Below are 26426 nucleotides of genomic sequence, written 5' to 3' on the forward strand. Positions count from 1 at the left end.
TAAGTCTATGGGTTCACTGGATGCTTATCATTGGTGATTGTTTATAGATAACTAAACTATTCAAACTGATAGTGTTAGAGTAGAACTGAAACAGTTTAAAGCTACTTGAAAATTGTTGTCAAAATGTTTGTCATGTTGGCAGCAAGTGAACAGGAGCTAATTTGGGCTCAAACGTTTTAAGCGAAGAAACAACATGATATCTGTCTGGCTCCTTGACAGTTCACAAGACAACGTCCACAAAGCTTCATCCGTCTAGGCATGAAAGCACCACACACACACACACACACCTAACTACCCACATAGCCTATGCCTCATCTCAAAGGTCTGCTCACCAAATGTTCACCAAACACACAAATCCACAACATTCCTTCCACCAAACCTCAGAGGCAAAATAAGCCAAACAAGAGCATAGGAATGTTCCTTAATCTCACCAGAGGTTAGATGTGGGAAAACCTTTCTTCCCCTCATTGTGAACCGTGCGTTCCAGGCTAAGACGCAGATCCCCTGGTTGTGTCCGCATTCTTCCTCGCAGCACTGACTGAATTTTCTGTCCCGCGGCACAAATTCCATTAAATCGGAATTTCAAATGGAAGCGTTCCAGATTTGCAGTTGATCAGTGCGTCACATGAAAGCATGTGCTGTCACATGATCCTGGTGCTGGCCCTGGGAGACTGACATGCCCCCTGCAGTCTGGTGCTCCACAAACCTCCTCTGATGGCTCCAGCCGGCCTCCAGGGTGCCGGCTAGCACCCACAGATGTAGGTGGAGTCATACTACAGCGACACAATGGCCAGTTTGTTGGCTTTTTTTTAAACCTTGTTAATAAAAAAAACTGCTACTTCAGGTGGGGAAAAACAGAGCAGTCACTGACAGTAAACTCTCTCCCAAACAGCCACACACAACAACTAAAAAGTATTTGCAAAAATGTATTTATCTCTCTGTGCCCTTCACAGTCTGATAGTATGGGTTGCTGCTGAAGCCAGACCTGCCCCGCCCCTCTGCAGAGGATTTTGGTAACTTCTATAAGGACGACTGTCTAGGATTGCTCAGGCCAGCCCCACAGCTCCACCTCTCTCTGCCTCTGGGTCTGTCTGGACACGGCAGCCTGCCTCCCTCAAATACTGGCCTCTCCTGGTCAGATCACTGTCAGCTCGGGCCCTGGTGCACAGCTAGGCTGGCAGAGAACAATAGTTAGAGTTATCATGCTTCTGCAGAATCCTCACACAACAGGCTTGAGTGTCTCTGTGTGTCTTGTGCAACCACAAGGACTGAGAGAAGCATGTGGCCCTGCACTGGCTGGGTTCCACCTCCGGTGTGTTGTTGGTTTGCACTGATCTCACACTGTTGTATGTTTGTACTTGTGTGTTTGTGTAGTCTTGCGTACTCTGTTGCACCCTGGTCCTGAAACACCATCATCATAAGGGCCTGATTCAGGAGGCAAAACACATCCAAGTCAACAAGGTCTTCACCACGAGACTGACAGTCCAAAGGAAGTCTCCAGATTACACTGTAGAATCTCGTGAATGACATGTGAGTCACTGTGAAATTCTATGATCAAAAATCTAATGTACCGTGATAAGCCAGCAGGATTGCTAGAGAGCAGGCTGGCTAGGGAGGAGATATAGCAGATTACAAGTCAAACACCCAAAAGGGCATGAATCTGACAACTCTTCAAAATGAAGCTTATATATGTATATGTGTGTGCATATATATATATATATATATATATATATATATGCACACACACACACACACACATATATAATAAAGCATGACACATATTCTAAGATTACATATAATCATAAGGTTATACCTTATGATTCATACAAGCTTTCTTCTTGTAGAGCAACTGTTCCCACAACCTGATACTGGGACTGTAACTAAGAGACAGCGATTACAAACCCAGCGATAAGGAACGCTTGCCGGAAACCATGCTGCTGGACACAGGACCCTTTCTTCAGCACGTCTGAAATGTCATGTTCTTTCCATCTCCGCTAATTAAAGGGGCACTACTAGATCCTGAAGCATTTAGCTTGTTTTTGCACGTACTGTAAAGTTTATTAGCAGATCGGCCTCCAGAAACTGAGTTTCCTTTTGTCCCACTTCACAGCGCGACATAACTCAGTTATGAGGAGCCAGGGGTTTACAGTAAACCGCTAGCGGCTTACTGCAGTATCCAGGGTCAGTAGACATACAGGAGGGTGTAACTCAGGGTCTATACTGGAGGGTAAGGAGGGTGTAACTCAGGTCTATACTGGAGGGTGAGGAGGGTGTAACTCAGGGTCTATACTGGAGGGTGAGGAGGGTGTAACTCAGGTCTATACTGGAGCAAGAGGAGGGTGTAACTCAGGGTATATCTACCAGAACTTCAGGGTGTCCTTGTTCCTCTGGAGGTGGACGTGACCAACACAGTGGAACATACACAGGAAGCTCTCCAGACACTGTAGACTGACCTGCACACAGAGAGAGAACACACACACACACACACACACACACACACACACAGAGATACACAGAGAGAGAACACACACACACACAGAGAAAGAGAGAACACACACACACAGGATCACACACACACACAGAGACACACAGAGAGAGAACACACACACACACAGGATCACACACACACACAGAGACACACAGAGAGAGAACACACACATGTCAGAGATAATATTCAACACAACAGCAGCTGAAATGTTGCCTATTACTGATTAAGGACTGGGTCAAGCTCAGGTTCTCTTGCAACTCTCAAACTAACCCTGAGATCAAAGAAGATAAGCAGAAGATGTTTTTACAGTTCAAACAAGTCTAGTGAATGTAAGGCTCCAGGTGTCTGTTGATGAAACCATTGGTACTCAGAGATGATCCTCTGGTTAGTCAGTGGAGGCAGGCTCCCAGTGACATAAGATGTAGTGTGGAGATACACTTTCCTCTACTAGGCAACGGTTCTGTTTTGTATTCCTTCCACTATCCCCTTATCTGTCACACTAGCTCTCTCTACGCACACACGCACAGGCACAGGCACAGGCACCGACAGTGGGTCCACACACACACACACCACCTCATTCACATTACTACCAGACACGACTGGTTAGAACACACACAACACCCGTGGGTCACTATGACGTCTCATCAAGCCTCACCAAAGCCACTTCCATGTGAGCAGGCACACTGGCCACGCCCCACAGGCCACGCCCCACCGGCCACGCCCCACCGGCCACGCCCCACCGGCCACGCCCCACCGGCCACGCCCCACCGGCCTTAGCAGGAGAGCCCAGAGGAGCTGGTTCTGTCAGTCACCCCGGGTGGGCGGCTGTGGCTCAGGGGGTAAAGAAGGTCGTCTGTTAATCGCAAGGTTGGCGGTTCGATCCCTGACTCCTCCTAGGTCATGTGCCAAAGTATCCTTGAGTAAGACTCTGAAGCCCAAGTTGCTCCCGATGGGCAGGCCGGCACCTTGCATGGCAGCTCACTGCCGTCAGTATGTGTGAGTGTGAATGGGTGAATAAGAGGCAAACATTGTAAAGCGCTTTGAGTGCTGCTAAGGTAGAAAATGCGCTATATAAATACAGTCCATTTACCGGGTCTTCTCCTCTTAGTATCAGAATTCAGGTGTGTGCAACCTGCTCACCCCTCTGCTCACCCCTCTGCTCACCCCTCTGCTCACCCCTCTGCTCACCAGCCTGCTCACCAGCCTGCTCACCCCTCTGCTCACCAGCCTGCTCACCCCTCTGCTCACCCCTCTGCTCACCAGCCTGCTCACCAGCCTGCTCACCAGCCTGCTCTGCTCTCAGTCCCTCAACATCACACTGCTGTCACTGTTACATGAGGCTAGACCCTTCCTTCCTTTTTATGTTACGACAGCAGTAGCTTCCTGACTCACAGACTCACCCCCTAAACCAGACCAGTCCCAGCTCACCCCAGACGAAACAGATCACCGTGACTATGCCTGTTCTGGTAGTAAATATGACCGTGTCACATGATCACAACAGGAAGTCCTTAACACACCTTGAGGTTTGAGGGCTAATCAAAGCAGACCGTCACATTTCGAGTGCAGTAAAAAAAGGAGAGAGAAGATCAGGAGAAACCATGTTTCTGTCTGACTGACCAGAGCCAGGGGCAGGAGGCCCGAGGGGGAGACAGAGAGAGGAGTCTGGTGTCAGATAAAAGTAAAGACATGGAGAGAGGATTATGGCTGGGGGAGGCAGGGAGAGGGAAAGTGTGTTTTGTAAAACTACTTCGCCAACACAAGCAACTGGATTCAGGCTGGCACTCATGTTGATGAACACCCATATTTCCTGGCTGCAGAACACTTTGGTAAACAATTGCAGGCATGTACTCACAGTAAACCTGTCCTGAATGCAAAGTGAAACTAAGGTTGTATCAGAGTGGAACAGAAGCTCTACTAACATGCCTGCAAGGCTGTTTACCTTCTTATCTGATCATGTACAGTATAGGCTAAACACAGCATAAGCAGACCAGGAAACAAACCATAGCAGGAGAGGGATTTGATAAAGGTTGAGGGAAACATCATAATAATCACCAGCTTTCAAAGTCCTCTTCCTGTAAACAGACAGAGACTGGCCTCTGGAAGACTAAAGTTCATCCCCATAGATACCAGTATCATACCAGTATCATACCAGTATCATACCAGTATCATACCAGTATCATACCAGTATCATACCAGTATCATACCAGTATCATACCAGTATCATACCAGTATCATACCAGTATCATACCAGTATCATACCAGTATCATACCAGTATCATACCAGTATCATACCAGTATCATACCAGTATCATACCAGTATCATACCAGTATCATACCAGTATCATACCAGTATCATACCAGTATCATACCAGTATCATACCAGTATCATACCAGTATCATACCAGTATCATACCAGTATCATACCAGTATCATACCAGTATCATACCAGTATCATACCAGTATCATACCAGTATCATACCAGTATCATACCAGTTGGAAACTCATTCTATCTGGCAACACACAGACAACTCTTGGTTTCAGTAAAAGCTCTGTGTAAACCCGTCTAATACCAGGTGACTAAGTCCAGATGCTGCTTTGCATGCACGCTGCAGATGGCCCCTCATCACACTATATCTAGCACCACATGTTAGAAACACAACAGTGAGACTGAACACCTTGTGTCTCAACCATCCGAGGCGTCTCTGCTTTGTTCTGGAGCCTTCTGTAGTCACAGCTGGCTCTACCAAAGGGTTATGCAGGCGTGGTGTTGTACTATGAGGGCGACGGAGCCATAGAACACAAGTGGATTATTTAATGCGATATATGCATGCAGTATTCACACTGCATCACAAATGAACAAAGGCTGACATGTTGAAAGAGACTGTGTGTTTCGTTCTCTGTGACTCATTTCTCTATGGCTGTCTGTGTCTCCATCTCCACTTCCTGTTACAGCAGGAGGGGGAAGACTCAAACCATCCGGATCATGATGGACCCAGACAGGCTACACCACGTGTGTGTGTGTGTGTGTGTGTGTGTGTGTGTGTGTGTATGTGTGTGTGTGTGTGTGTGTGTGTGTGTGTGTGTATGTGTGTGTGTGTGTGTGTGTGTGTGTGTGTGTGTGTGTGTGTGTGTGTGTGTGTGTGTGTGTGTGTGTGTGTGTGTGTGTGTGAGAGTTGCCTAAATCCAGAACCCTGATCATGAGAGGTCTGGTCATGGGAGCGATGCTGGCTGAGTCACCCACTCCACTAGAAACATCCTTTTAATCATGTTCCTGGTGGGGGGAGGCAGCGAGGCAGTGATGCAGCGAGGCAGGGAGGCAGCGAGGCAGCGAGCGACGTGATCTCATCCTCGTGAGAGAGCCCTGTGGTCACATCATGTTTTTCCGGTTGAGGAGCGAGCTGATCTCATTTGACATCTGAGAGATGAGCATCATGAGGTGTCCCAGTCCAGGACCCTCCGACACACCCCCTCACCTGCTGCTAGAGGCCAGTACACACACCCCCTCACCTGCTGCTAGAGGCCAGTACACACACACCCTCACCTGCTGGCAGGAACGAGCCCAAACACACAGCAAGCTGGATTACCTCTGGCTTCCTCCGCTTGCATCAGCTTGTAAACACACTCTGGTGCATACAGAGGCAGCAAGGCTACACAGGAAATGAGAAAATAACAACTTGCTGCTTTCAGCTGCAGTTAGATGACTTCTCAGCCCCTTATTATGTTTGTGTTCACCTAAGATCTAGTCCTGAATAATGTTTACTACTTCAGTGTTGAACAAGCTAAAAAAAAAGCTGTCTTGTCTTTCGAAACTGTGGTCCATAAAAGGATAACAATGCTACTGTACTGTACAGTCAGCCCCCCTCACAGCTGCCCCCTCAGGGACAGGAGAGGAGGAGGAGGAGAGGAGACAGGAGAGGAGACAGGAGAGGAGAAAGAGTAGGGGAGAGGAGAGGAGGCAAAGAGGGGACAGGAGAGGAGGAGGAGAGGAGGAAAAGGAGGGGACAGGAGGAAAAGAGGGGACAGGAGAGGAGGAGGAGAGGATGGGAGAGGAGACAGGAGAGAGGAGAGGAGGGGAGAGGAGGGGATGGTTCCAAAAGGAGAGAGGGAGGGCTAATGACATGCCCGCTGGTGGAAGAAGATAACCAGGGTGGTGCAGAGGTTGAAATTTGACTCAGCAGAGCACCAGAGAGATTAATTATTCACACCTTAAGTCAACAGTTTGGAACCAAGTCAGACCCCAGAACGAGTCTAGGGTAACGCCTAGGACAGTCTTAGTAGGACTAGGCTACTGTACGCAACATGGCATTTAGCATACCCGTATATCAAAAACACTCAAATGTGGGTGATTCAAATACATAGCAAATTAGACCCCCCCCCCCATTTGTTTTCTAACATGCCAGTAGAGGCTGACTTCAGAGGCAGGAGTCTGACCGGGGCAGCAGGAAGCTGATGTGGTCAGGATCCTTCATGTGGGTAAACTGCTCTCAAACTAACTTCCTCTCACTGAGGTAACTTTCAACTGTACACAATACGCCCACACGAAAACAAACTGTGTGGTCTGCATTACTGGGTCTGGGTGATATTCTATAGGTTACAAAAGTCTGATAGCATGATAACTCGCTCCTCAGACCCAGATAAACCTGGTTTACTCACAGGCTCTCTCCCTGGAGCCCTGTGAGGACCAAGCAGCCAGACACCCACACCGGGCCGCCTGAGATAAGGACCAGCCTGCCTGAGACAAGGCCACACTTTTGACTGGTACTGTAATATATATATTATATATATACACCGTTGTGGGCCAGTCTGCGTTTCAAAGTCCCGGGCCGTTTTTCAGTCCCAGTCAAGACCTGGTTCAGACTGTGTCAAACCTGTCAGATGTGTACAGTTTTAAACACTTACATTTGTAAGACCAGTCCGCTCTCTTGGTGAGTAGAAAGTGTAATCAGTCACACAAACAGCTTGTACAGGAGAGCAGCCAAATTAATCTAATATAAATCCAGGATTTATTAATAAAAATCTGCTTCTAAAAACAGCAAGAAGTGGTTTACTGCTGTGGTCTGAAAATTGTTGGAGTCTAACTAACAGATCCTCCTTTCTACAGCATGAAACTTTCACTTTCAGGTTTACTGAAGAATCATGTGAGGCCACAAAACTTGACCTTTGAGTTGTGCCCTCTGCCTGACACTGATGACAAACCTCTACTGTTCTACCAGGCAGGGAAGTTCCCTAAATGTGACTGGTTAGTTTTCCCTGCACACTTCGTCTGATCCACAGACGTCGGATTTCCCTTCTCAAATCTCCCTGATGGGGCTGTAGTGAGTGGGAGGCAGCCTTCAGGTGATCAGAGAAGACAGGAGAGGAGCTGATTCAGACCTCTGGATATCTGCTCTCCATGCATTTGCACTTCTTATCTCTACTCTTGCTGCATGAGTTCAGCTTCTGGTCTGCACCTCTCTGTGTCTCCGACCGTCTCTGTGGGAGAGGAGCCCTCTGAGTTTCACTGGGAGTTTTTCCTCGTCTTCCTTGAGGGTTTAGGTAGGTTAAGGGGCAGTTCTCTGTGACATTGCGCAAGTGAGTGATACACATTAGTGTAACAATCACAAGTGTCAGCCATACAGGGACATGGTCCACTGACTGAGAGCAGAGTGCTTCAGTTACAAAGTAAAGACTGAATCTAGTGAAGCCATCACAACGCTGAAGAGACAGCCCCATAACAGGCCCACTAACAGGGGAAACAGATCTGTCTTGGTTTATGTCTGACAGAGGAGGAACCGAAGGAGCAGAACAGTTCCACAAATGAAACGTACATTTAGACAGAGCACTTTAGCCACACTACGAAAACAAACAAACACAGAAATAAGACCTTTTTAAACCAGAGAAGCACAAAACAGCTGCTTCCATCTTGCTGTGGAGGCGTCAGCGTCGCTATAGAAACGAGGGACATGTGAGTGGTGGTTCTCACCCTGTGTCAAGGAGGAAGCAAAATGCACAGTCTGTTTGTTGACAGAAGCCTGGCCTCGAGCATACATAGTTGGAACCAGGAGGCTGGTGAGAACCATGGTACTGGGAGGACACAAGCTGCAGCAGGCAGCTAAGGCTGGCTACAATAAACAACAGAAAAACTGACAAGGAATCCTGTTGGAGGATCGTAACACTGGTGGGCCTGTGTGTCCTCATGTGTCTCATTCACACCCCAACCCTCATCAAATACCCATAAACCCTAAAGGCCCCCTAGGTTAAGGACTAGCGTCTAGGCCAGATGGCTGTTGAAACTGCTGTTGAATCCCCAATCCTGACTAGAGTAGGGACACTAATCTGAATCCCGTGATCTGGCTGCTGTGGCTGGTTGTGTGAATGTGTGTGTGTGTGTGTGTGGGGGGGGGGGGGATATGGTTGCAGCAAGAGAGGTCAACTCTCATCTCCCAAGACAGTTTCCTGTAATCATTGAGAATTAACCCTAAAAAACAACGTAGCCAGGCACAAACTTCAGCGCAAGACTGGACAGCACTGCGAGCTGTGGTTGACACCCGCCTAAACAGCTCCTGTTTAAACAGCTCTGCAGTACCCTACTGTGGCTCGCACTCATGTTGCTTTGAGTGCAACCGAATAGTGAGATTACTCAAGTCAGTTAACACCCACCCACACAATCTACACAAACTGCCTGCAAACACACACACAAACACACAAACACACACACAGTTGTTTAATATACTTGTGACAGACCTACTGCACTCCTACACTCACTGTACAGCAGTTTTACAGGACATCCTGGCAACAGTGTAGGTAATCCATAAATCTTAGAGACCTTAACGGAAAAATAAACCATTCTGTCTGAACACAGATCTTGGAAGAGACTGCCATTGAATGTATAATCCACCTGATATCTAGCTAGCCTCTTCCTTTAAGGAAGCGATTGGCCAGTCACCTTGCCGGAAACTTGAGAACTCATACAGGTCTAATTACTTCAGCCATGGCATTTACCTGTAGATCAGCTCCCTGCAGTCTGCAGTCCATGTAGTTCTCCCAGGCAAATGACAGATTAGCCAAGTGTGGGTTGGCCATGTCGGAAACTTCTCCAGGCACAGGGGGGTAATGTTAGGTGGATCAGATCAGTCCTCATCGAAGGAAAGGGTAAACTGGGGGAAGTTCAAATCGCCCCACAGTCAACCAAAGTGCAAAATCACAGACGATTCCTATTTTTACGTCAGTAATTCCTATTTTTACGTCAGTAATCCATTGAATTGCTTCATCTCTCTGTAGCCGGCATCACTCGGCAGCGCGAGCGCTACTCAGTTGGAACTTGGAAGGACCGATGCGAAATCATATCATCCAGCTCGTGCACAGCTCCAACACAATCCTGTAAAGAACATACATTAACTGATAAATACAATTACCTAACTTAATTATGGTAGCTAGCGAACTGTATTGATGTCCACATCTCTACACACGCACTTGCTTCACACACAACGTTACGATGGGCTTTGTGATTGTTTTGACAAGCTAACCGGGCAGCAAGCTAACGGGTTACGTTGGCTAACGTTAGCTGGTGTGTAAACAGAATGATGCGCATAGCTAGTGTTGCTAGTTAGCTAGTAAAGACAAAAAACCTTCAGCTTTTAGAGTCGATAATATACAAATAGGCCTAACGAACGTAGTTTGCAAACTAGCAGGCACAGCACAGTACAGTATCCGGCAACAGCGTCTTGTGCACAGAGCAGCAATTGAGTTAAGGGACCATTTTCCAACCCGCGTTACTGTATAGCCTGTCACACAGCATCAGCTGTCAAACACTGTCCCGCGGCCGCAAACTGCTAGCAATCTAGCTAGGCGACTAATGCTGGCAACGAAGAACGTCTAGCAAATACATATATCAAGATGCCATGTGTTAAACTCTGTGAAACCTCCAAATTGTCATGTTGTCACTTTAAGATCTACGGAGCAGATTTCTGGCATACCTGACCTGTTCAATGCGACTCCAGGTAGCTTCCAGCCAGCGATTCAGTCACTGGGAAAGAGACGTACCGAAGTACACATTCACGCCCCCAAAAGCCTGCTTTGTGATTCTATTGGATCAAAACGGCTAAGCCCCTATCGATCAAACATTTTCTTTCAAGAGATTCAATTACTCGCAAATCACTCATCCTACGTCAGCAGTGTCCCCCTTTGTGGGTGTAAACTCACGGATAAGAAATAATAAACATAAAACGAAGCTTGTATATTAATACAAGGCGTAAATAGGCCTATATTTATTTGTGAACGCATGCTGCTTTCGAATAGACGTTTAATGGATTTCTGATGACACAAGTAACACAGTAATGAAACATGCAAACTTGGACTTCAACACATTATCATTACGAGGGCAGCTGTACCGGGATTTTAAAATAATGGATTGAAATGATCTTCCGCTGAAACTGATCCCATGGTTCCATTTCGTCATCCGTCTCTGGTTGAGTTATTTAGCGCTGTCCTGTCAATCACTCAAGGCTACACAAAGAGATGATCTCAACAGATGTTTTACTTAACATTTCCACTAGGGCTTGCTTTAGCAGGAGTATGTTTTTCGTTAACTTTATTAGAAACATTTCGGTACATTGGAACAACCAGCCCTATTTAGCACAGCCGACATAAAAGCAGTTTTCTTTTTTCCTTTTGTCGCCGTCCAGACAGAAATGACAGCTCCGACATTTCGTTTGGCACGAAGCAAGCAAACTGAGTGGACAGCAACCTCTAGTGTAATAGCGAAAAATCTTCAAAACGACATAAGCAATAAAGCACAGATCCCACAAGATGGTGTCGTTTCTTCATAAATTCCAATCACTGAGACAGCACTGTCTGAAAAAATAATTTCACGCCATTGTTAAAAAAGTTTTTTTATTGGATAGCTGCACAGAATGTAAACTTATCTTCCCCTCTAATACAGTCAATTCTTTAGCACTATTATACTTCAATCCGAATTATGGAATGAATTGCATATGCCAACATCATATCACAAAGCTAGGAGATGAGTGTTTGATTTAACTAACTTCACATTAAATTTATTCCTTGAGATATTCAAGATATTCAAAATGTCCTATAAATGTATTGATAAATATGTATTCATGTATGAACAATTCCCCCAAAAAACTATAAGGGGATAATGGAAAAAGATTTGGGGTTTTTTTTCGTCATAAAATGCACAGTAGGATTTCAGTGAAGTGTTTTTGAACAGCTATAGTTTAGAACAAGTGGCAGCCTGACTCAACATCAGATGGGACATTTGAGGTCACTCAGAGCTCTTGACACGTTTACCTCAGTACCTCCCCTCTCTCTCCACACAGCTCACGCCCACGGTGTTTTTCGGACACATGCAGGAGCGTCCTAAAGGAGTGGCTAAGCAGAGATGCGTGCAACCTCCGTTGTTCACCGTACAGTAGTTTTGTCCTGATGACAGAAATAATACACTTAGAAAAAAACTCAGAGAAAGATAGTATATATAATTAATATTGTTGTCAAGCATTCCTTTTATGCTCAGTATGGTCATTCTTGTGAACTGGTGTGTGATTGGTTTGTGTAACTGATCTCTTGAGACATCACTAACATCATCTGAGGGCAACAGTCTTTTTCTCAGTTTCACAGTATTTGGAGACAAAACACAGCAGAGGGCCTCTGGGGCTCAACATTCTCTGGCTTTACGTAATCTTAACCAGAGACAGGGTGCTGTGTGGAAGTTCGTTGCCCTAATGCGCAACAGTAACCTTAGTGTTCCCCCAACTTCATCTTGACTAGGCTTCCTGTTGCTTTCAGATTGAAGAGCATGTCAGAAACTCTGTTCTGTGTAAAGGCGTCACCAGGACCAGAGAGGTCAGAGGGCTAAGTGTTTGCACCATCACTGAAGTTACAGAACTGAGGAACACCCACACCTGGCTTCCTAAAGGTGACCCCAAACTATGCAAGGGTCACACCAGTTCATGGAATGATTTAGAGGACGTCCCAGAACAGGAGTGACGTTTTGTGTTTTACTGTTGTAAGTTCTTATTTTCCTTTTCTTATCTTCGCCCCTGACACTGAATACTTACCCTTGCTACAATTTACGGGAGACTTAACCAGAACTGGTCACACAGGACTAATAAAATAAAAAGCTACACACCCGATGGACATTGTGCGTAGGCTGTTGTGATCCCGTACAAGCGAGTTCGCTTCTGAGGCTGGAACTCATCCGTCTCCCTCCCAGTGTTCCGGTCCACAGCGATCACTCCATCCCTGACACAAACACAAACACTTGCTTAACAGTCTGGGATTTCTCAACTGGAGGGGGAAAAGTTAGGTACAGCATGATAGTTGTGATGAGAACTCTGTGTGGAAAGTGAGCGGTGATGATGTGCAATAAACAGCCCCCTGATGAGAAGCGTGGGACAGTTAGGGAAGGGCGGAGTGCAGCACAGTTGTTAAGTTTATTGAGATAGTTTATCCTGTGGTCCAATGCCCCACTAGTCCACAGCCCCCTTCCAGCCCCCTCCGGCAGAGCTGTGCCCCTGGTGAGATCTGAAGAGAGGCCCTGGACAACCCAATCACAGCCACATAAGAGTCTGAGAAATTGCAAGCAGCTGCCACTTTTCAAATAGGTTCCCTGACCCCCGCTCCCAACCCCCAGGCACCCTCCCCTTCTCAATGGCAAACACACATAGATGGCATGGTCTGTCTGGAGAAACAGGGCCCCACTGTGAGGGGGGGGGGGAGGGTAGAGCCCTCATGCTGCTCATGCAGCGGGAGTGAAGCCTGTGGAGTTCATCTGACCTGTGACCCCATCCCCCTCCCAGCACCCCTCCCTTCCTGTTTAGGTAACACCTTCACCGATTCTACTCCTGGCGTCACACACTGAACCAAATACTCTGGTGTTCATTCTGTGACACCTACGACTTGTGAGAATACTGTTGCCCTATAGTTCAGACTTAAAAATGGACCAGAAATATTCAAAACAGTCTCAAATTCAATGAGTCAAAGAGTGAAATTCCTGCCGGGGAGAAGGAAGTTGTGTTTTGTGTCTTTACCCTACCTTTTCCAGTCAGTATAGTAGATGTTCTTTCCATAGGAGGTCATTCCAAAGGGGTACTGCAGGCCTTCCATGACCTTTCTCCTCTCACTCTGGCCAGGGTTGATACACTCCATCTTATGCGTGCCTGCAGACGAACGATCACATCCAATCACAACCCTCGACCACGGCAATCACATCCAATCACAACCCTCGACCACTGCAATCACATCCAATCACAACCCTCGACCACGGCACGTCCCAACGGAAGATTGTCACCACTTGAACCCAGCCTACCTGCATCAGTCCAGCACAACAGAGAGCTCTGGGTGTCAAAGGTCAGACCATTGGGCAGGCCCAGACCATCCTTTACCAGGACCCTCCTGTTGGTACCGTCCATGTAGGAGGTCTCGATTTTGGGGGCGTCCCGGTTCCAGTCGGCCCAGTACAAGTTTCTATCGACAGACCAGTTACAGTTTATAACAGATTGGACAAAATCTGAGGTGTTTAAAGGGAACACACAAAGTCTAAAATGGCTGAGCTCATTTTGATTAACAGGCCAGGCTTCAGTAATCGAGTCCCACATTCCCAAAAAAGCAATGCGGATCAGATGGGGAATCGTGTCCATTCCCACAGAGCAGAGCAGGAGGAGGGACCAGACTCACCCTCTGGTGGGGTCAGCAATGATGGCCCGGGGGTTCACCAGCTCAGTGTCGACCAGGACACGTCTCTGAGTCCCGTCCAGGGATGCCACCTCGATCCGGTCCTTCATAGAGTCGGTCCAGAACAGTGTCCGGCTCAAGTGGTCTATGGCAATCCCCTCTGGGCTCTCGAGATCTGTAGAGGAGCAACACGAGACAGAAGATTTGACTGTGATACATTTCACCCCTGCAGCCAATGAAGCAGTTGTCTTCATAAGAATGGCATTACTGAGCATCAAAGGGATGCTTTCCAGGGTCACAGGTGATCCAGCTCTTAAGAGAACTGCCATGAGAAACAGATGTGTGATTGGAGCAAAGGTGAACTCTGACCCCTGACCTCTGACCCCACCTGATCTGATGACTTGAATGGGTTCACCCCCCTGCAGGCTGGCCTTGCTGATGGAAGGGGTTGTTATGTCTGTCCAGTACACCATCTTCTCCACGCAGTCATACGCCACCCCGATGATTATCTTCTCCTGCGAGAGAAGTCAAGTACCCGTGAGCCTCTGGTGAGTGCAGTGGTCAGGGACCTGAAGCTCATCTTGGGCGACAGACGGAAAAGCTTGTTTTCCGACGTCAGTGTTTACATCAAGAAAAAAGGCTACAAAAAGAACTTGAAACCAAGTGTAAGCCTTGGCAGGAAACTGCTAGTTTGAAAATCTGGTTGTGAAGAAATAGTGTGAATTAGACGATTTTACACTGATGTTAACAATTAGAGTAAAAATGTCAACATGTGGCTGTGGTATTGCCCTAGCCTTCAGTAGCAGATGGTAACCAACACCACATGCTGGTAAGTGCTAGGGGAGAAATTAAATGATCCTACATGCCAAACTGATGATGTGTAAAACTAAAACATTTCCTGAATCTAGTCTCAATCGATTTTCCAAATGATGACACATGCCCTGGTAATAGTGTCCTGAGCTTAACTTGTGTAGATATCATATCAATATTTAGCTTTACTGAAAAGCAGACCCACAAACTCGTCTAGTGACTGAACTGGAAATTTTGAACAAATAATTACAATGTACCAAACAGGATCTATATCACCCTGAAATTGTTTAACTACAGCTCTTAAAAATGTAAACAAGTCTTTGAGCAAGAGAGTATGTGTGAGAAGTGTTCTTCTGCAGAACTCTTATGACTTGTGACTAAGTGGAAGGAAGGCCACAAACAGGAACAGTGATGTCTTGTTTCAACGGCAAGAGTATGTAAGGGACGAGGTGCCAGACCATGGTATATGCCAAATTAAACCACACAAAAGATTTAAATGCCACAATAACAAAATGAAAACAAAATGAAAACAAAATGAAAAATCTTAGGAGATTGCGTCAAGACTTCCGAGTCACCGCTATCCTAACCTCATGGTAAAAGTAGAAGTGAATGAGGACTTACTGGTAGGTGGAGGACGGCCTTGGACTCACTCTTCTTCATGTCATACCCCTCCAGAGGGACAAACTCAATCCTCCCACTCTGGGCAAACAGAAGATGTGTTCCCGGGGGCAGAGGGTACACATCAGGCCTGGTAGTGGGTCCCACCGGTGGGGGAATGACCTCTTGGTCAATGCCTACACACAGACCAACACAAGAGTGAAAGGTGATTGCTCAAGAACTAAGCCCTACAATGATGCTGCACAGTAGCTCGTTCAGGGACAGGAGGTCTGGTTTGCTCACACATAGGTCGGCTCCCTGGTCCAGTTCGTGTCCCTGGGATCTCCTGCCCATTGCGGCTCACACACCAGCAGTGTCCCGTGCTGCCGTGACACTGGGTGGCTTCGTAGGCTCCATGGGGATCACAGGTTGGGACATACTGGCCAGGGACAGGGCGTGGCCCTCGGGGGCCAAACTCAGTAGAGCCCAGAAGTCTGTCTCTGTGGGTCTCGCACTGGGTTTTTGTCCTCTCTGCAGGAAGAGAATCAACAAATCAGACACATGTGTATTCAAATGCAGGACTGAGTTGATACAATAAATGAACCTGTACTTTATTGTTCGTGCAGAACTCACCACCAAAAGGCTAACTCAAAGACTTTTCTGTCTGAACTAACTGTTGATGTTATAAATATGGTTGGGTTTAACTACAAACCACATAAAAAAACAGTCTCTCCCCACTACAGGACGTGACCATTTCCTTTCCTTCTCCACCATTCTTGGAAAAGAAAGCACATTCCAGCTGGCACCATCAGGCTTTAGCATGGATCTCAAATCCAAACAGGAATAAACAACACTGGGACTGAAACCAATCTGGACTTTACTTTTGTTCTATCAAAACTAACAATACAAAACCTTCAACACAGTAGCCACACTAACAGAAATCCTGAACAGCTAGAAATCTGAAACACAGTAGTCACACTGTATTTGTATATAATTGGATTTGATTTGACTGCGTCTGGTGTGTTGCAGCCAGATGTTGATGTGGACTCCATGGGGCTGGAGTTGTGTCTGGACTCAATTACTTTTCCACAATAACTCAATAAACTTCTCTTATCTGAGGTTGCGGGACCCGGGGATCTCAAACATACACTCAGGTACTCCAGGACTCACCTGAGGTGCAGTAGAATCCATCGCCATAGAAACCTGGCCTGCAGCGGCAGGTGAACGATCCCTGGGTGTTGTGGCAGTCAGCGTCCTGATGACACCTGCCGGGCTGGCACTCATCCACGTCTTCAGGCCCGGAGGAACAAGGGGGAGAAGACAGACCAGAGGACGGAGGGAGGGGAGGGGAGGGAGACCAGAGGACGGAGGGAGGGAGAGGAGGGAGAGGAAAAGGGAGGGAGGGAGGGTGGGAGAAGACAGATCAAAGGACGGAGGGAGGTAGGGGGGGAGAGGGAAAGGGAGGGAGGGACGGACGGACCGACGTAGGGGTGGAGGGAGGGAGGGAGGGATGGAGGGAGGGAGAAGGGAGGGAGAAGGGAGGGAGGGAGGGAGGAGACAGATCAGAGGACGGAGGGAAGGAGAGGAGAGGAGAGGAAGGGAGGGAGGGAGGGAGGGAGGGAGGGAGGGAGGGAGGGAGGGAGGGAGGGAGGGAGGGAGGGAGGGAGGGAGGGAGGGAGGGAGGGAGGGAGGGAGGGAGGGAGGGAGGGAGGGAGGGAGGGAGGGAGGGAGGGAGGGAGGGAGGGAGGGAGGGAGGGAGGGGACAGATGGGAGGGAGGGAAAGGCAAAGTAAATATAATCTTGTGTCTAATAACACCTCATCATTTAGCTAGTGCCTTTCTGAGTGTTTTTAAAGCCCCTGAAACAAGGCAGTGTAAACCCTTGTTAAACATTCCCTGTGTTTGAGGAACACGCAGCGGGTGTCGATAGGTGGAAAATGTGAGTCCTGTTGGTGTCTGTTGGACAGCCCTGTGTGTCTGTTAGCAGGACCAGGCACATGGCATCCTCATCTGCTGTTTTACGTCCTCCTGTCTAACCTCAGCAGCAGATGACTCACATACCTCAGAGTGGAACTCCACCAGGTGCTTAACCAATCACGTCATCAATGCCCTAACAACAGACACCTACAGGACTGGTAACCGTGGTTACTGAGAATCCTCCACTGTGTCTCATACAATAGATGTGTGATAGATGTCTGGTCTGCTGTCTAAATGCAGGGCAGATGGTTCCAGCTGTACCTTGACAGTTGCGTCCGTCTCCTACGAAGCCTGGCAGGCAGGAACAGATGAAGGCAGAGCCTCCGGTGTAGCTGCAGCGAGCGCGCTGAGGGATGTCACAGTTGTGGCTTTCCTCTGAGCAGTGGTCCACTGGGCGATTCACCTCTGGAGGAACCAATACAGACACTCACATGAATCACAACCCTCATGTTGTCTGTTCTGGGTCTAGATGGGGTCAGATGGCTTAGTGGTTAGGGAATTGGGCTATTAATAAGGTTGCCGGTTTGATTCCTGGAGAGAATGTCCCTGTACTTACTGTAAGTCGCTCCGGATAAGAGTATCTGCTAAATGACTAAATGTAAATGTTCTGAAAGGTGACCAGACGTGATGTCATGTGTTTTCATTTGCTGCCAGGTGGCATTGTTTACCGAAAGAGGATCACAGCCAGACAACATGGACATGCAGAACCTAACCCGTGTGTGTTGTTTTTACTCATGCTCTGAGGAAAGGGTTGTGTACACAGGCAGCCTGTACACACCGACGCACGTCTGTCCATCGCTGGCAAACTGGTAGCCATCCTGACACTCGCAGCGGAAGGTTCCGGGATGGTTGTTGCAGATAGCGTGGAGGCCACAGATCTGGGGCGTTTCCCTGCACTCGTCAATGTCTGGAAGAAAAACACAGCCTAAACATCCCTCTTTGTCACAGCATCAGCACGATGTCAGAGTCTGTCCAGATTCTGCCTTTTGTCTCCCGATCTGACAATCAAAGGCGTTTCAGCGTCTTCCCTCATCAGATAACGACTGAGGATCAGACGGTAGAACTTAATCGGGTTTCCTAATTACGAATGGTTACAGATAGCGTCTTTCCTGTGTCCTGTGAAATATCCTTGTTTCTACGCCTGTGCCTGGGAGCACTTCCTCAACAGTCCCCAGACACAAGAGCCAAAGTCCCTGGTCGCGTAGAGACTGGTGTCCGTCTCAATCTCCGGCTGAATTATTGGTGTGGGACCGCCCCTTAATGGAGAGAGCTTCTGTTTACAGGGTGGCCTCTCAACCAAGACTGTTCTGTGACAAGCGACCAGTTCCCCAGGAAGGAAGGGATTAGCAGGAATGCTGACAGGATATTAAACTATGGCTTTAAACGGATGCAGACCGAAATTGACGAGGAAGGGAAGAGTAGGGTCATGGAAAATCAATGTCTCCTCAATTAATAGTCAAAATACAAGTCTGTTTAGTCTGTTCTACTTTAGATTAGTGAGTTCAAAATATTTCCGACGGTCCCCACAGCGGAAGTATACTTTTTCTCAAAATGGTAGCTAGCTAGCTTAGATAACTGCCAGACTTAGTTACCTAGCATTAAACTTGTAGCAATGCTACTACCATGCTACTGTATTTTACCATACTAAAGCGTTTGTCGCATAGTTTTTGTCTATCGGAAAAATATTCAATACATTTTTAATTTAACCAATTTAATTTTTGAACAAATAGTTCAAATCACATATTTGTGATGTGGGACCCACATTTCGAACGATCACATATTTGTGACGCTACTTCAGGTTAAATAAAAAAATACTCCCTCTATCCTGGTAAGGAATGCTTTAAGACGCACCTAGTTGTATCCGTTTGGCACACAACTCCATTCCATTTCAAAAACCTTTTATGTGTTAGTGTGGACGTTTTGCAGTTGTACCATGGCACGTCCGGCCATCCCCGATGAAGCCAGCACTGCACTCGCAGGTGAACAGGTTCCCCTGTCCCGGCCGGCACACAGCGTTGGTGTCACAGCCGTGTCTTCCCGTGAAACAAGGGTTCTCCACTGGCAGGCCACCCCCTGAACACAACAGCACACCCTTTATTGCATTGACAACATTTCAAAACCAACAAGTCAATCCCATCCCATCATACTCAACAACCACTATCTTTCCTCTAATTATCCCCCCAAATCCACACCGCTAGGAGTCTCAATCAGGAGGGGATTCTGTTTTCTCAAACCAAGAAGGAAGTGACATCAGACCAAGGCTGAGAGAGGAAGTCTGAGACTGAGAACTGGCTGTGTGACCTCACCATTGACATCTCCAATCTTGTTGGTCATGGCGTAGCGAATTAGCTGGTTTGGGACGTCATACATGACGAAAATCTGCTCAACCCGCAGCATCTGAGAGGACAGCGCGGAGCTGGACGTGTCGTCATGAGCACAGCTCTGGAAGGTAATGGTCTGCCTCCACTGGTAGCTCTTGGTCTCCGGGGGGACACCGTTCTGACTCACCACGTAGTCTCTGGTGGAGGACGATGTGATCACTGTGGGACAGGACACCAGGGTTAGCCAGCAGGTGGACAGGACACCAGGTTTAGCCAGCAGGTCACAGCTGGGACTGACCTGTTTACGTTGGATGTGGATTCTCAGTTTATTTGGGGGGGGGAGAGGCAGGGGGGTATTTTTTCATTTTTCAGGAAAGGCAAGGAGAAACAGAGAGGGGAAGACATGCAGCAATGGGCCACGGCTAGATTCTTCGTTTTATCTACACAACCTCAGATTCCAATATATGTGTGCCTCAACAACAACAAAAACAATGTTAACTTTCAGCCCTCTTTGTGGTGTGGCCAAGTGGTTTTCAGAAATTCAGCCTTGAATCGAAAACGACAGATGACGCTTTGTCTCAGGACATTCCACAACCACGGCACTTCCAGGACCAGCCCGGTGGACTTACTGTTGCTGCTGTACTGGTAGATCTCCGAGTAGGGCTCTATCTGCACAGAGGCACCCTGGGGAAGCTCTGGCACGCGGCCCTCCAGGGTGGTGCTGACCACCAGGTGGTCATGCTCATCGATGCCTTTGAACTCCTGCCTGATGGTCAGCTTCTCGTTGCCAGGCGAGAAGGTCACCTCAGCCTGTCGAGTGAATTCCCCACCTTGACAGAGAGGGAGGGACAGAGAGAGGTCAAGACTCTTGTAAACATTCCTGGCACCAGGCGAACTGTGTCTCATCGGCCCCTGTCTGTACTGAGGTGATCTGAGGGGAGTTTTGGGGAAGATAGATACTGTTCCTGGACTGGAAGCAGCTGGGCCCATGCAGCTGCAGGGTTGAGAGATCTGAAACAGCTGTGTGTCTCTTCATCCAGGCCGGATGAGTGCAATGACTCATTATTTTTTTTGCACAATGTGAATAAAGGAATGGGAAAGTAGTAAACCAAGGAAGCTTCACAGAAAGACCTCTACAACGTACTGTTAGTGCTGTTAAACAACATGGGCCTCCTGCTCTCCCCCTCTCTCCCCCTCTCTCCCCCTCTCTCCCTCCCTCTCCCTCTCCCTCTCCCTCTCCCTCTCCCTCTCCCTCTCCCTCTCCCTCTCCCTCTCCCTCTCTCTCTCTCTCTCTCTCTCTCTCTCTCTCTCTCTCTCTCTCTCTCTCTCTCTCTCTCCCTCTCTCTCTCCCGGTCTCCCCCCAACCTCTCTCTCCCCACTCTCACTCCCTCTCTCCCCACTCTCACTCCCTCTCTCCCTCTCCCCCCTCCCTCTCTCCCTCTCACCGATGATGCTGAAGCCGTTCTTGAAGCCGGGCTGCTGCAGGGCGAAGGCCCAGCCTATGACCCCTCCCAGGGCCGACAGCGGCTGCAGAGAAGGCCCCAGGTTGGCAGGGATGGTGCTGATGGCCACGTAGGCTCGCCCCTCGTTGGCCACCACGTACGAGTGCAGGTCGTTGCTGCTGAACTCCATGGGTGACGGATTGTTTCCCACAAACACCCTCCCGTTCACTTTACCGTTCATGCGCTGGGGCTTCCCTGCAGAGCAGACCAAGACTCAGCCAGCGCAACATAGAAGTATCCTCCATCGATGATAAGAGAACAGTACATGTTAAAGGGTAAACAGGAAGTGTGGGAACACACCCTCAGCCACACACTGAACTCCGTTGCCGTAGAAGCCAGGCCTGCAGTGGCAGCAGTAGCCGCTGGCGTAATCCTTACAGTCTGCAAAGGTGGAGCACTTCTTCCTGTTGTTTGCACACGTCTCAGAGTTGTAGGAGAAGACTGTGAAGCGAGAGGGGGGGGAGGGAGGGGGGAAGGGAGGGGGGAGGGAGGGGGGAAGGGGAGGGGGGGGGGGGAAGGGAGGGGGGGAAGGGAGGGGGGGAGGGAGGGAGGGGGGGAAGGGAGGGGGGAAGGGAGGGGGGAAGGGAGGGGGGGGAGGGAGGGGGGAAGGGAGGGGGGGAGGGAGGGGGGGAGGGAGGGGGGAAGGGAGGGGGGAAGGGAGGGGGGGGAGGGAGGGGGGAAGGGGAGGGGGGGAAGGGGGGGGGGGGAAGGGAGGGGGGGAAGGGAGGGGGGGGGGGAAGGGAGGGGGGAAGGCGATGGTTACGTTTCTGGGGGGGAACTTGGGGATAAGTTCATCAGAAGAAAAACCTCAAACTAAAACAACGAGGCTGAAATGACACTTTGGTCCTTGAGGTGGGTTGCCCCGTTCTGTTCAACTCTCACCGTCAACATTGATGTCTCCTCCGTCGTCCACAATCACCACCTGGGGGTCTTCTGGCTGGTAGTGGGGCTGCTGGGGCTGGAACTGGACAGTGTGGATGGGGATCTGGCCCCCGACGGGGCCCTCCTCCCGGGGCTCCGGGGCTGGATGGTAGGGGGGGTACTCCACCTCCTGCTGGTCAGGGTGCAGAGAGCCCTCTGTGGGCAGGTCTGTCACCTCGCCTGGGGCCACGTCTGTGAAATACGGAGAGGTGCCCATCTCGTACACCCAAACACCTCGCTGGCCGGAGTTTGTCTCCCTGGAGAGACAGAGAGAGAGAAAGAGAGAGAGAGAGAGAGAGAGAGAGAGAGAGACATTGAAAAACGATGAAAAGTGCGATGAGTTTGGAAGCGCAAGAGACAAAATGCGGCAGAGACAATACGCTTACTCAGCTAGAGCCCTGACAGCCTCGTGGTTAGTGGTGGTGCGGTAGTACGGCCCCTGCCTGCTGAACAGGAAGGAGCTCACCAGGCCCTTACTGAAGCCGGCCTGCAGGATCTCATTATTGCCCCTCACTGGCGTGGAGACAAACTGCAGCCCTTTCCTCGGGTAGAGAAGGATGGCAAAAGACGCCCTCTCCAAGGAAGCAATCACCAGCTGGAAGGTGTTTCTCTGTGCGACGAGATGTTCACGGGGAAAGAGATAACACGTTCTGTAAGTTGTCGGTCACGATTCGGAATATCACTGGATGACGATCGCACACCAGTCCGGATGAGCTCACCTCCTTGTCCACACTGTCCAGGCTGTCTCCTCTGCTGTGGGGCTGGTAGGAGGCCACGTCTGCCCAGGTCACCACCAGGACATGGGTGGGCTCCACCTCATCATCCTCCGGGAAGGCCCTGTTGATGTGGTCTGCTGCCAGCTGCAAGGTGGACACACTGGCATCCTGGCGGAAGTACACCTTGCCCACCCCGTCACTCGTGTCCAGGTCTCCATGCAGAGCTGCGATCATGCCGAACCCAGCCGGCATCTTGCCCAGGTATGTCGCCTCACTGCTCGGCTTGGCCGTGGCAACAAAGCCGTTGGTGTTGAGCTGAAAGGTGAAACATACCTTCAGTCAGCCTGCGACAACTAAGCATGTGACTTATGGTTCTTTACGAGGCATGCAGGTCAACAAGAGAGCCGTCCTACTTTGACCTCTATTGAAAACAAATTGAGCTAATGATCCAGGTCAGTCCTATATAACAACACATTCAACAACAAGACGTGGTTCAGGAACACCGTTCTACAGAGTTAGAACTTTCCGTATGAACCCGTGCTGTGCTTGAAAAGAAGCTCAGCTTATGGCAAAAACACATTTCTGCTCCTTCCTGTGTAAAGAGAACACAACAACTATTCCTGGCCACAGATGGGGGCGCTTCCTGTCTAAACCTCAGCTGTCCACAGATCCCCAAGATCGCACAGAAACCTTTAGTAGGAGAACTTCCTGTTTAAATGCTAGATAAAGTTGAGAACATATCTGTTGACATATTTTTCTGTATGAAATATTGGACTCAAAGGCACCCACTTTTTCCAGACATGATAATCAACATGTCTGCTTCACAAAGCATGACTATTTCCCCAGTGGGCTCAGACAGTTTAGGACAGGTACTGACTTACTGTTCTATGCTGAGTATGAAAGAATTTAGCTCTCCTACTTTCGAGAAAGTGTCTGTGATTAATTATATGCTCTTGAGGGGTGTCTTGGAGCACATTAAATCTTTCAACACGTTGATGTTTGCCATTTGATTTAGAGTCTCTTAATCACTTTCTGACTGAATAAATCTGACTAAACTCTAAATCTTTCTTGATGTCAATAAAACCTCTCCTGCTCTGATGTTCCTCCACCATGTTTATCTTTCTGATCTATTGTATGAAACTATTCTGATAGCTGGCCTTAATCCACAACACCATTAGAGCAAGGATAGAGCATTTCTTCCTTTGAAAAGCAGAATCAGGAAGATAAAGAGCTGTTTGTCTGACCAGCACAATACCACAGCTTTTCCTTTATGCTGTTGCAATTGCTCTTGGGCAATTAAGCATGCTCCACAATAGCTGCACACTGTGAGAATTAGGTTGATGAAAACATCAAAAAGTCTGTTTCAATTTTACTCATTTGTTATTCTAAATAATTTGGTCCGGGAGGTTGTGGGATGTTTAATTGGGGCAAAGTGTTATACAAGTCACATATTTCTTTACAATCATGTGTCTAAGTGTTTCAAACCCATATAGGAGTTTAACATTAATTACTTGAGTAGATTGAAAACCAGGTCCTTTAGCCTCAGGGGCAGCAGTAAATGATAACCTGAAATGTTGGGACTAGTTATTTCCACAACCAAATATAAAGTATTAGCAACGCAACATGATTGTTCATGTGTGCTCATGACTTAGAAAAGATTCATAGAAATGTATGATCAGAACATTTGTGATGTTGTCATTTTAATTATGTCTTTTTTCAAGCGAGGAGCAGAAATTAAGCGGCGTGCCGTCTCCGGTGTACTCGTGACCCTTATAATAAATGCGCAGCTGCTCATTTTATGTCAACATTACCCATAATCACTATTTGAGTGTCAAATTAGTTACTTGTTACGATACTCATTCAAAACGTTGTGAACTTACATAAATCTTGTTGAATTTTCCATCGTAAAACAATACAGGTTTGTCAAGGGTAAGTTGGTGCGTTTGGTCATTCCCTTGTTCCAGCAACTGGTCTCCAGCGGTGACACCGAATGGAAAGAAATCTCCCCGTGTGATACTCTGCACCGATACCGCAAGCCCGAGTAAAGTAACGGTGATAAACCAGCCTGGTTTCTGCCAGCCCATGTTTTGATATTTAGATACTTCTGCCCAGTTGCTGGGTTAGTTAAAATGAGTAGGCTAATAGGTAACGGGAGAGAAGCGCCGAACTTGCCCCCACGCAGAAAAAGCGCAAAGAGATTTACGTCGAAGTTGACAGGATAGACATGGAGAGGTATGGAAGGCCGAAGAGGGCGGGGTGGAGAGGGGAGCGGAGCGGAGCATTTCTAGAAAGAAATTCTCCGGAAAAAATCGTTATAAATTAATGTTTAATACAAAAAGGAGGTAAAGATAGTTTCAGGTTTCAGGATATTTGACAGATATTTGGCTTTTTACAGATACATACGATCCCAAAATACAAAATGTAAACATTTGAAAAAAGGTTATTCAAAACAATAATAATAATAGGCTATATGCAACTTCATATGTAACTGGGTGAAAATGGTATGTTGTAATAATGGAAGATAATTATAAACGTATTAAGAAATACATAAATGGCAAATACTGAGTTTTGTCTTTACAAGCCTGTGGATGGCTCCACGGTGTGTTCAGCCGGGGCACCGCACGCACACACGCGCACACACACACACACACACACACACACACACACGCACACACACACACACACACACACACACACACACACACACACACACAGACACACACACACACACACACACACACACACACACGCACACACACACACACACACACACACACACACACACACAGAGAGGTCTGGCCAGATGCCAGAAGGGTTACTAGCACTCTTGTGCCCCCCTTTTCTTTCTCTCTGTCTCTTGGACAAATTATATAAACTTTGGGGACGGTACACAAGTCACTGTACCATGACTAAGCATGGGAGGGAAGCCGCAATCAGCTTCTCGCCTGGTGGGAATAACGAGGAGCATGCGAGCAGGCCTAATCTGAACGGGAGTTAGTTTTGGCCAAACTGCCTGATACTGGACAACACACTGCTTGTTAGAGCTTGAGAGCACGTTTCCTCTTCACCAAACACCATGTATTAAACCACTGGAGGTATCAGATTTGAATTTAAACTCACGGTTTAGAATTAGGCTACGTGTCTTTTTTAATAAATCATTTAATGGTGAGGTCCAAATATTTCGTGTCAAGTCTTACATTGGCCAGTTAATTGTGAATTCAGTGTAAAATACCAGAGCCAGGTTCGCTCTTGTGTTTCACTCTACATTGGACGGTCAAAGAAGCTTTCAGCTAGATAACGTGTTCTAGATTTTGGGCCAACTACTTGAAATCTTGTATTTCATGTCTCAAGGAATTCTTTGGAAAATACAGCTCATTAACGCCATCTCCTGGTCATTCATAAAAGTTCACTTGGACTTACGGTGA

General features: G+C 48.0%; 2 protein-coding genes across 2 annotated transcripts in view; both read right to left on the reverse strand.

Annotated features, from left to right (window-relative positions):
* lyst (lysosomal trafficking regulator) overlaps positions 1-10066 on the reverse strand; it is a 55577-nt gene extending 45511 nt beyond the window's left edge. Inside the window, 3 exon segments of the mRNA XM_084709374.1 lie at positions 2362-2453; positions 9470-9845; positions 9941-10066. Of these exon segments, the coding sequence (XP_084565500.1) occupies positions 2362-2453; positions 9470-9550 (173 nt within the window). The 5' untranslated portion in view covers positions 9551-9845; positions 9941-10066.
* Positions 10067-11342: 1276 nt separating this feature from the next.
* Positions 11343-25208, reverse strand: nid1a (nidogen 1a). Its single transcript, XM_084709855.1, has 20 exons — positions 24882-25208; positions 23005-23316; positions 22672-22895; positions 22247-22542; positions 21665-21805; positions 21308-21559; positions 20492-20692; positions 19848-20081; positions 19474-19614; positions 18320-18448; positions 17803-17946; positions 16736-16855; positions 15869-16096; positions 15590-15762; positions 14547-14673; positions 14162-14333; positions 13794-13951; positions 13521-13644; positions 12615-12727; positions 11343-11908 (listed from the first exon to the last, which is right to left on the reverse strand). Exons 1-20 carry the CDS (start codon positions 25083-25085, stop codon positions 11778-11780), a joined length of 3624 nt encoding a protein of 1207 aa, XP_084565981.1. The 5' UTR covers positions 25086-25208; the 3' UTR covers positions 11343-11777.
* Positions 25209-26426: the final 1218 nt, after the last annotated feature.

This window comes from Hypomesus nipponensis, chromosome 11, assembly GCF_054491055.1.
Source record: "Hypomesus nipponensis isolate SF chromosome 11, ASM5449105v1, whole genome shotgun sequence".
Taxonomy (NCBI): domain Eukaryota; kingdom Metazoa; phylum Chordata; class Actinopteri; order Osmeriformes; family Osmeridae; genus Hypomesus; species Hypomesus nipponensis.

Bases quoted from the DNA above. Each gene is read 5' to 3' on its own strand.
- nid1a (XM_084709855.1), bottom strand. From the start codon at position 25,085: ATGGGCTGGCAGAAACCAGGCTGGTTTATCACCGTTACTTTACTCGGG. The intron at 23,317-24,881 runs GTAAGTTCACAA...TTCACCTTTCAG, and splicing joins GAAAATTCAACAAGATTTAT to CTCAACACCAACGGCTTTGT. The intron at 20,082-20,491 runs GTAAGTCCACCG...CCTGTCCCACAG, and splicing joins CTACCAGTACAGCAGCAACA to TGATCACATCGTCCTCCACC.